Raw genomic sequence first — 11,453 nt, 5'->3', positions numbered from 1 at the left:
CTGCACTGTGATGAAACAATAATCCAAGGGAAATGATTACAGATGTCCACATAAACATTTGTGAATATTCACAGCATTTCTATTTATTTTTTTTAATGTATTTGGTGCAGGGTCTCACTATGTAGCTTGGACTCACAGTGATCCTCCTGTTTTCAGCCTCCCCAGTGCTGGGATTACAGACCTGCACCACCATGCCCTGACTTGGTAGCTGGCTCAGCATGCCCTGGGGGGCAGGACCAGTAGGGCATGTGGGACTGGGGATCAAACCCTAGTCCCTGTGCTTGCCAAAGCCTGCTGAGCTATCTTGCCACCCAGCACTTTTATTCTTTTTGTTTTCTCCTCAACTTCACTCTAATACTTATATACACACAATTTCATTTGGTCTCCATAAGTTTTTATGTTTTTTAAAATTAAACACAGGTTATCAAGAAATTATAAATGAAAGGTACACACTTAGTACTGAAGAAGAGAAAAATGTATACAGAATGTCGAGATTCTTTCTCTTCATGCACTATTTTGTAATAAAACCCAAATACTTCGAAGTTACTTATAAGGACAAATTTTTCTTAACATGTGACTACTTACTGTGTGGTAGTTTTTTTTCATAATCCCATATACTGTAATGTCAACTAAATATACTCTTATAGTTTACAAGAAGCATAGAGCAATTATATACTAACAGAGGTGTATTATATTTTACCGCATAATATAAAAGAGCTACAGTCGTGTAGCTCTTAAATGATTAATTGAACAGGAAAATGAAGAAGAAACCAAATCATCAAGACAGGCCTGGCTTTAAGAATTTTTTGTATTCAATTCATCCTACTTTCACATCATCTCCAATTAGCTGATTGACATAAGTGACCAATGTAGAAGCTTGGATATCCATCAACACAAATGATGGAATAATATTTGTTTCCAAGGCATTATATGCCCCAGTGGCCGAACCTGGGTTAATGTAGAATTTATTTTCATGCTCAAGTGCTTCAAATTTGTGTGTGTGCCCTGAGATAAGAATGCCCACATCAAACTGCCTCTGCAACAGGGCTAAGCTAGGCTTATCTCCCCAGGGAATGACTTGATGTCCATGGATTAGACCAGTTTTGAACTGACCCACTGTCACAACTTTTTGTTCTGGGTAATTCAGATTCTCATCAAAGTCTCCTAGCACAATATGAACATCACTGGCCTGGGTCTTGAGACGGTCATAACTCTCTTTGGTGCAATGGTTTCCAGTGCAGAGAATGTGCTGAATCTTTCCTGGAACCAGAAGCTCCTTGAATTGAGCCGGCAAGCTGTTGCACCAGTGTGGGATGTGCAGGTCTCCTAATACCAGCACCAACATCCTGTCACCCGGCTCTGCTCAGCCTGCGCCACAGCGCCACCACCACCCTCTTCCTCAGGCTCCTCTGTCAGCACTTTTATTCTTAGCAATCAAAATCTGGAAACAACTGAAGCATCTACCAACAGCTAAATGAACATATAAATTGTGATATATTCACACACTAAATGATCGATATTATCCAGTGATAAAAGGAAGAGACTAAGAAAATATGCAACAGTACAGATGAATCTCAAAACAATGTATTGCCTTTAAAAATCCAGTCAAAATGTAAATAGCATATCACTTCACTTAAGTAATGTTGAAAGAGTCAAAAACATACTCTTGACTCTCATGGTTGTCTTTGTTTGGAGAATTTGACTAAACCCTTTTTATCCTTTGAAGATAATAAAACTGTTTTATATCTCAGCTTGAATAATGATAACATGGATGCATATATTTGTCAAAAGTCATTGAACTTCAGATCTATGCCTTTTAATGTATGTAAATTATTCCAAAGAAAAATTTGACGATTACTGTTTCGTAAGACTATTTTACTTCAAGAAGGAATGCTCTGAGCATTTTTCACTGGGAGATGGAAAATCTCAGGTATGTTCTCTTTGAGACATCATCTCATAGGAGAGAATATGTAGCATTACACCTAGCATACTGACAGCATAAAATATAAGCCCTTTGAAAAATGACAAACTGTCACTCTATTGAGAAATCAAAGAGTAAAAAGTGTTGTTCAAAAGCCTTCATTAAAATTTCACTTTTCCTTGCCTGTCATAATAGATCATAAATCAATTCTCTGATTATGACTCATCTATTATAATATTGCTTATTATTTTTAGCCTCTTTTTTATGTGACTGGAGAAAAATATTTTAACTCAAGGAGGCAATCAGGGAAATGTGACTGTAAATGATGGTGAACAAAGGCATTTTATGAAGTCAAAGTGATTGGTAAGTGTTTAGAGATCTGTAAAGTAAGAACTATGTAGCATGTATCAGGTTACTCAGGGAGAAAATGCTTTCATTTTTTTATAATTTGCACAAAAACTCCCACTGGCATTAGTGGTCAATAAATTTGTCTAAAATCCCTCTTATGTCTATTTATAGAACACAAATCCATCTTTCTCAAGTTTTGTTGCTGGGCCCTCCTCAGAAAACATTGCTGAGTCAGAAAGTCCTTCATTTGTGAACATACACACACAGATCATCCACCCAGTAAACTGGATTAAGTCATGTTCTAAACTCTTCCACTTCTTAGCACTGTGACTGTCTGCTCTTCTCTTTCCTCATTTATATAAAAAAGAAAAGGATAATGATGAAATGTACCTGATGACTGTTTGCAGGTTAGACATGACTTTGTATTTATCATAGGATGTAGCTTATGCTAAATTTCATTAAATGCTTGAAGAAAAGCAACCATACAGTGAGACATTAGAGGTGGAAGGAAACATATATACTGTCAATGTATAGATGGGTCTACTGATGCTTAAAAAGGCAACTGACTTACTAAAATCACACATATATGGGAGCTCCATAGAGACAGCACCAGAGTGAGAGCCAGATGGGCACTGGGCGATTTTATACCTCACTGAGGAAAACAAGTAAACATGGGCAAAGGAGATCCTAAGAAGCCAAGAAGCAAGATGTCATCATATGCATTCTTTGTGCAAACTTGCCGAGAGGAGCACAAGAAGCACCCAGATGCTTCCGTTAACTGCTCAGTTTTCTAAGAAGTGCTCAGAGAGGTGGAAGACCATGTCTGCTAAAAAAAAAAAAAGAAAAAAGGAACATTGAAAGACATGGCAAAAGCATACAAGGCTCATTATGAAAGAGAAATGAAAACTTATATTCCTCCTAAGGGAGAAACAAAAAGAAGTTCAAGGATTCCAATGTGCCCAAAGAGGCCTCCTTCAGCCTTCTTCTTGTTCTGTTCTGAGTATCACCCAAAAATCAAAGAAGAACATTCTGGCCTCTCCCTTGGTGATGTCGCAAAGAAACTTGGAGAAATGGGGAATAATACTGCAGCAGATGACAAGCAGCCATACGAGAAGAAGGCAGCTAAGCTGAAGGAGAAGTATGAAAAGGACATTGCTACCTACTGGGCTAAAGAAAAACCTAATGCAGCAAAAAGGGAGTCATCAAGGCTGAAAAAAGCAAGACAAGGAAGAGGAGGAGGAGGAAGATGTGGATGAAGAGGAGGAAGAAGAAGATGAAGAGGATGAGGAGAATGAAGAAGAGGATGATGATGAATAAGTTGTTTCTAGCACAGTTTTTTCTTCTCTATAAAGTATTTAACCCCCTGTACACAACTCACTTCTTTTGAAGACAAAAAACTGAAAGGTAAGGCTATGTAAGATTTGTTTTAAACTATAAAGTGTCTTTTTTTGTGGTATAGTTAACAGTTAACATAGTTCTGAATGTGTCTTTAGGTAACCCTGTCCTGGTGGTATTTTCAACAGCCGCTAACCTTGCCTAGTGCAGTATGGAGGTTGCAAATTGGCATGAAAATTTAAAGCAGGTTCTTGTTGGTACACAGCACAAATTAATTATATATGGGCATGGTAGGTTTTCATCTTCAGTTGTCTCTGACGCAACTTAAGCAAAATAATTGTTTTTCTGTTAACTGAATACCACTCTATAATTGCAAAAAGAAAAAAGTTGCATCTGTTTTGTTGACATTCTGAAGGCTTCTAAGTAAACACAATTTTTATCAAAAAATCACACATATATGGTGTTGGGGTCTGGTACTATATTCTCTGACCCCCAAATCAATGCCATTTCCAATGTTCTTGCTCTTTTTCCTCTGTCTCCCAACTTTTTCTATGCCAGGTACCAATGAATAAGAAGACACTGTGATGAACAGAGTTAAAAGAATCTAGACTGACACTCCATCAACTTATTTCACACTTATAAAATGAAAGGATCAGAACCACATAATTGCAAAGATTCTGACCAGCAAAACATTCTATGATGCTATCAACAAATCCAACCCCAACACTGTACTTATGGGCGAAGAGTGAGATGGGAATTGCATTATCACCTACAATCTTCTGCTCTGACTAATCACTCTGTAAAGCGTCCAGGCTTGTGCTCAGTTCCTTTACATCTCCTTCCCATGCTTTCACCCTCTATTAGTGCGAGGTGGAAAAAGGGTCATGAACACAGCAAGGAGAGATATGAGATCTCAGGAGGCATCTCTAGCAGAAGATTCAACCGCATGTGTCTCATGCCAGAGGTTTCAGAGATCCAAGTGACAGATTATACAACATTTCTACAATAGCACACAGCAGAAATAAGTAGTAGAAAATTTTTAAGAAATAATTTCAAATAAAGGAAGAGATACATTTTCTTTCTCCTGGCTTTCAGATGATCTGGGACAGGCCTAGATCAACAGCAGAGATCTTTAAGCAACATGGAAGAGACAGAGGTGACGTATATAAGAGTTTAACAAGAACAAAATAGGATTACATATGTGCTCCAGGCAGAACTGAGAGAAAATATGGGAGCCTGTTTTGATCCTCAATTCCTTTTCCTATAAAGCCCCATGGGCCCAGAATGTCCAACAGCAGAGCCTGAGGAGCTGGTGCGTACAGATGGGAACAACTGGTTGACCAGTTATTCACACATGAAGCCCAAGTAGACAGTGAACAATCCTACACTTCATCCAGAAAGAGGACCAGGCAGGAATCCACTTCCAGTGATGAACAAAGAAAGGGCCTGAGGATAGTGTGCTTAGAGAAGATGGCAGTTTGATGCAAAGGGAAGCTTCAAATATGTGAAAGGTTAAAATAACATGAAGAAAAGATGTGGCTTTGCCATAACTGGAGTGCATATCATTGTAAATGTCCCTGGGAGACAAACTGTCTTAACTCTGTAGACTCTAGGTCCAGCTTAGCATTTGTTCCACTAGAAATGTTTTGTAGGGGCTGGGAAGATAGCTCAGCAGCCTAAGGGCCTTCTTGGCAAGCACACAGACCCGAGTTATATCCCCAGTACCACATGCTATGCCAGCCACAGAACCCAGGACAAGCCAAGTCAGCCACCAAAACTAAGCATGGTGGTGCACACCTGTAATCCCAGCACTGGGGAGGCTGAGACAAGAGGATCACTACAAGTCTGAGCTGTGTAGTGAGACCTTGTACTGAATAAATAAATAAAAGATTTTTTAAAATAGAAAAAATTTTATTAAAGTTTCATTAAAATAAGTCAAGACAGGTTTGGTAGACTTCCAGCTTCTCCCAGAATGCTCATTTAGCTTAGTGTGAGCCACATATGCAGTGAACAGTGATCTACGTGTAGTGCATGTTTTAAACCTGAACTGCAAAATGATCAGCAGGTTGCTTGTCTTTCCCTGGCCCTTTCTAGAGGCAAGGGGATCAATACTTCACTTTACAGAACATGCAGAGTACTTGCTCTTATGACAAAAGATACTCAGATAAAAGAGTTTATGAACAACTCCTTCCTATCTCAGGCTGAGACAGGGTCAGCGGTGCGCCCTCTGCTGGTGAATTGGTGAAGGAGTCAATCAGACTAGCTAGAGATTTTTAGATGTGTGAAACCACCAGTCTCCTGGTCTACCAGAAATTGGAAATGTGAGAAGTTATATTACATCTTAGAACAGAATTTGAACAGTTTTTGCATGGGACATACTGTATAAAATAGCCCAAAAGTGCTCACAAAAGTGATTTTGTCATTTGCAATATTTTAATAGTAATGATTTTTTTCTTATTTTGTAATAACCCCTTAGGTTGATCTCTTTAAAAGTGCGTATGAATAAAATATTAAGTATTGAATTTCTATTTCTCAAACGTATCGTGTTAATATTTATCATCCTCCATGAAGTCATAGTGACATCACTGACCACATGAAAATCTGAAGACTAATCTTGGAAGAAGCATCAGCATCGCCTTCAAAAGTTTATTACTGGGCTGGGGATGTAGCTCAGTGGTAGAGTGCTCGCCTGGCACACGCAAGGCCCTGGGCTCAATCCTCAGTACCACAAAAGATGTTAATTATTTTAAGAATTCTGTACCCAAAAATGGAGACTACTACCTTCAGCTGCAGAAGACAAGCATTTTATTCTTTGAGTAACCACTTTTTATTTTTATCAAATGATATATCTCTAAGTATGAGGTGAAATTGAACAACATATTGAATATTTAAACTTTTAGAACTTCATTGCAGTGACAGCACATTGCTGTTGATCCCTCCCCAGGTCCTCCCCTCCCTTCACACATACTCGTCCCGTCATTCTTGGCCCCTTCTGAAGCAGTCCTGGAAGTCCTCTTTCATGAGTATTTTTAGTTGCACTTTCATGGATGCCTCCACGTCATGAATCTAGTCAAAATATTTACTTTTCATGGTCATTTTCAATTTCAGAAAAATCCAGAAGTTTTAGAGAGTCAGATCAGTGAATAAAATGGAAGGAGACAAAACATAATGTTTTTACAAGACTGCCTGTTCACTGGATGGCACTTGGCAACAGCATTCACTGTAATTCTATCACATCTCATAAAAACATTCCTGAAAAAGGATTTCTAAAACTACTTCAAGAAGTAGCAGATACAATGTGATCAACATTTATTTGAAGCATAAAGGAGTACTTTGAGGGTAAGTTTTCTGTGTCTTAATAGCTGTATATACTTTACTGTAATTTTTATTTGTAGTAGTACATATTTGCAGTATATAATGTTTAATTCCTCATGCAGAGTTCGTATATGTACAAAATTCATCTTCACCCTTTTTATCCCCTTTCCTTGCCCTCCACCTCATCCCTCCATCTTTTGATCCACTTTCTATTTGAGAAACATCTATATCTCTACTTCCTATTACCTATCTTTAACTCTGTTCTTTTTTTTATATTTTAAGAGATTTCTGGAAAGATGGTGGAGTGGTGAGGAGCAAAGAAAGCCTGTCTGAGATTTGATGTCCAAACATTGGAATAGAGCAGTGGGAGGTAGAGAATGAGGGAAGTGGGTCTCCTCTACCCAGGAAGGATCTGAGGTGAGGACCGAAGCCCATGGGATAACAAAGAGAAAATCTTCAGTGAAGACAGAAGTCACAGGCATTGCTTTCTTCCTGAGCCGAGACTCACAGCATGGGAGAGTCAGCTCAAACCTGAAGACACAGATGACTACTGGTGACCTCAAAGCCTCCACAGAGAAGCAGAGAAACCAGTGGAACAGAGCAGTGGATGCAGTGGACTGCAGAGGCTTGGGAGTTATTCGGGTTTGGCATGAAGCAGTAGAGTGCTATTTGCTGGTAACCATCTTGGAGAGAAGCCATCTGAGCTTGGAACTCAGGGCAACAGCTGATACCATTCAGTGGTTCCCAGCTAAGTTGCAGTCCAAAGGAGGACATGGACAGCTGCAGGAAGAATAGATATGGTTCCAGCCCTACAGCCAGAAACCAGCCTGAACGTCAGTGGAAGTAAAGCTGCAAGCTTGCAGAGTTGTCCACTGCCCCATCGTGAATGTATGACTGGCCTCCTGGGATTGAGCAGCACAGCTCTAGACTCTGACTGCCCACACCAGCTGCCAGTGACAGCAGAGACACACCTTGGAGTGGATTTTATTTTTCTTCTTGCCAAAGAAACACAGGCTGGGCCAAGTAGGCAGCAACTTCTCATACCCAAAAAACTGAAAAAATGTGACCTTGCAACAGACTCAAGACCCAAAAGCCAGGGCCAGGGAAATGGCTCAGTAGAATAAGCACTTCCCTGGCAAGCAGAGGGGCCTGAGTTCAATGCCCAGTTCCAAAAAAAAAAAAGACCCAAAAGACCTTCTAGCAAGATGCTTCTAGGCAGTAGTCATTTCCTGAGGATTCTATGCTTATTCACCATAAGCAATTTAAAATCATCAACCCAGGAATCAAACTAAAAATAAAATAGAAAATTAAAAATCACTTTCACAGGATGGAATCCCAGACATCCAGGGAAAGGAGTTGAGCACCTTGAAAGATACTCACCTGGAGTCTCTGAATTGGTAACACAGACACAACAAAGCAGATGAACAAGGCTGTAGAAAAAAAATCAATTCAGAAATAATTTCTAGGCTAACCATAGAGATAGAGAACATAATGAAAGACATGCATAGTTATGTTAGAGCAGATACAGATTAAAAAAAATAGATGAGCTTAGGAAAATGACAGAAACCATAAATGCTCAACACGGGAAAGAAGCAGAATCCATAAAACAGATTCAAACAGATATCCAGGAGGTTAAAAGCTCCACTGAAAGTCCATGCAGCAGGATGAGCCAAGGTGAGGACAGATCTCAGATGCATAAGGCACAATTGCAATTAGCTTGTTTTTTTATAATTCTATTTTTTTTAATTTTATTGAGAAACAAATAGTAATGAGACAGTTTCAAAACCGATTAGTAGGACAGTTTCAATAATTAGTACATTGCATATTGTTGTCTTCATAGTGGTTATTCATAGTATAAGATGCAAACATGATGTCCTGTTCAAACACTATTAGTACAAATCTTTCTGAAAAGAAAAATTTCTTTATTTTTTTGAAGTGAGAAAAGTTTATGTAGCTCCCAGTTGGTGGAGGCTTCAGTTCATTCTCAGGTGGCTTCAAGGAAGAGTGAAACAGCTCATGGCAGGCAGCAAGTAAGAGAACAGGCCAGGATAAGGCAGGCTTCATCTGTCCTTTATGTTGTATGCAGGCTGTCAGAACTAGGACACTGCCAAACTAACCAGTGAACAGACTTAGTAGCTATCCACCCTTAATTCTAGCACTGTACCTTAAATCAATCAAGCACAAGCTAGATTCAGCCACCTCTTAAAAAGCCCCACCTATGATTGCACGATGCTTTGGTGGGACATGCGAACACAAGCCATAGCATTCAGTCCCTGGTCCCCCAAAAGACTCATGTATATTCTGCAAAAGGCCTTCAGTCCACCTCCAAGAGTTCCCAAAGTCTTAAAAGTTTCAGCATTTCTGAAAACTCAAAGTTCAAGTCTCCTTTGAGACTCAAGGCAAATTTGCAGCTGCAGGCCTCTCTACAAATGAAAAGAGTGTTAAACACTTCCAACATTCAGTGGCACAAGACAGACATTTCCATTCCAAAATTTACAAACAGTAGGACACACAAGAGTGGAACCAAAGCGAGTCCAAAATCCAGCAGGGCAGACATTAAGTCCTGTAATTCCATGAGAAGAATCAGCCAATCTATAGCAAAAGTGAACTCACAAGGGCACAGGTGGCTCCGCCCCTATGTACAATTTCCTATGGCTTTCTCTGGGACTTGCTGTCCTCATTCTGCAGGTTTTCTCAGACAATCCATGTTCCTGGCTTCGTCATATGTTTGGGCTCTGCACTGCACCTTTGACTTCACGCTTACACATTCACACACTGCTCTCCCAGGGAACACTGCCTGACCTCCTAGGTCTCCTCCTGAAATCTGAGTGGAAGCCTTTCTAATGCCACAACTCTTACATTCTGCATGTGCCTACAATCAGCACCATATAGGTGACATCAAGGTCTACTGCTAGCTAATTCAGTAATCAGGTGTTCTTCTCTTTTGACTGTGGAGTTCAACTGCTCAGATCTCTGAGCACTTTGAAACCAATCTTCAGGACCAAATTCCCTAGACTGCCACCAGTGTGAAACACAATGTTCTGAGGATCTCTTCTCAAAGTAAAGTCTCTCACTTTTGCAATTTTGAGGCTGCAATGAATGAAACATTGGGAGTTTCACTCCCTTATATCATATGGACGTCATCCACCTAGATCATTGGATGGAGGCATTTCCAGCACAAAACACATGGGTCATCACTGAAAGACTATATTGAAATCAATATTTCTAGCTTGATTTTGATAAATATGTAAAAAAAATTCAACATCATTGGTCATTCAGGAGATACAAATTAAAACAACACAGAGATACCATCTTATGCCAGAAAGAATGGTTATCATCAGCTCAGCAAATTACAGAATCTGCTTAGGCAGATGCAGGAGTGAGGGATTCAATCCAAGGGCCTGCCATGCTGGCCCTGCCCTTGTAATCCCAGGGCTTGGGAGGCTGAACACAGGAGAATCACTATAAGTCCAATCTATGTAGTGAAACCCTGTATACCCTGTACACCTGTCCTAAATTCATTTAAAAAAAGAATGACTATCATCAAGAAGTTAATCAATTACAAATGCTGGAGAGGCTGTGGAGACAAAGGAAGGCTTCTCCATGTTGGTGAGAGTGCACGCTGCTACAACCATTATGGAAATCAGTATGGAGATTCCTCAAAAAGCTAGTATTGGAGGTCCCAGTCAAGTCAGCTATTCTCCTCCTAGATATTTTTCCAAAAGAACAAATCGTCGTACCATCAGATTCTCACACTAATGAAATAATACAGTGTTTGCACATCTGGAGCTCATTTATTTCACTTATCAATATAGTCTCGAGTTGCAACATTTATCTACAAAAGCCTTTAATTTATCCTTTTTTATATTTGAATAATGTTCCATTGTGCAAAAATACCATTTTGTTTTATTCATTCCTCAGGTGATGGGCATCTGGGTTGTTTCCAAGACAGCTATGAAAATTTGTGCTGCTCTAAACATGGTTGCACATGGTATGGTCACAAGGTATGAACAGTCAAAACTCCATCAACCTCATAAAGGAAGTAAAGCATTGATTCAGCAAAAATTATAGTACTCTGAAAAAAGGCATCAAAGAAGATTTCAGAAAATGGAAAGATATTCCTTGCTCCTCAGTGAGAACTTGAAAATGGCCAAATTTTCAGCATGATTCCCTCAGGCTATATTTTGTATTTGTCTCTCTGAACTCACTTCTACTTGTGTACTCACATAATTTACACTTAAAAACATACAAAATGTCCCATGTGGACTTACAATATAAAATCAAGAGGTAATAGTGAAACACTCTCAAATGAAGTATCAAACTAGCTATTTTGATATTAAAATCATATTGCTCTTGAGACGTGTGCTAGGTTGATTTCCTATATTACCACTGATTACTTTCTTCTATGAGAGAATCATTATGGGCTCTAAAGAAAAGGCAAAACTCTGAGGTGTGCTTGTTAGACAGAGAACCCTACAGTGCCTGGAAGGATTGGGCTGGTCTCGTCAAAGAAAATGAGAACTATATTTTTTTT

At 39.4% G+C, this 11,453-nt stretch overlaps 1 protein-coding gene across 2 annotated transcripts; it reads right to left on the bottom strand.

Moving 5' to 3' along the window:
• Nucleotides 1–817: 817 nt before the first annotated feature.
• LOC101580870 (vacuolar protein sorting-associated protein 29-like) lies at nt 818–1,345 on the bottom strand. Of its 2 annotated transcripts, XM_012512888.1 has the most exons (2): nt 1,147–1,345; nt 834–910 (listed from the first exon to the last, which is right to left on the bottom strand). In XM_012512888.1, the coding sequence occupies exons 1-2, from the start codon at nt 1,343–1,345 to the stop codon at nt 834–836; spliced, it is 276 nt and encodes a 91-aa protein (XP_012368342.1). The 2 variants fall into 2 exon arrangements, with proteins under 2 accessions (XP_012368341.1, XP_012368342.1); XM_012512887.1 differs by having other exon boundaries at nt 818–1,345.
• Between the last annotated feature and the right edge of the window lie 10,108 nt (nt 1,346–11,453).

Source organism: Octodon degus, unplaced genomic scaffold (assembly GCF_000260255.1).
Source record: "Octodon degus isolate 3935 unplaced genomic scaffold, OctDeg1.0 scaffold00286, whole genome shotgun sequence".
Taxonomy (NCBI): Eukaryota; Metazoa; Chordata; class Mammalia; order Rodentia; family Octodontidae; genus Octodon; species Octodon degus.
The sequence above is the reverse complement of the archived record's forward strand: the minus strand, read 5'-3'. Positions and strand labels throughout refer to the sequence as shown.

What these genes read in the sequence shown, in the direction of transcription:
- LOC101580870 (XM_012512887.1), bottom strand. Translation starts at nt 1,345, where the DNA reads ATGTTGGTGCTGGTATTAGGAGACCTGCACATCCCACACTGGTGCAAC.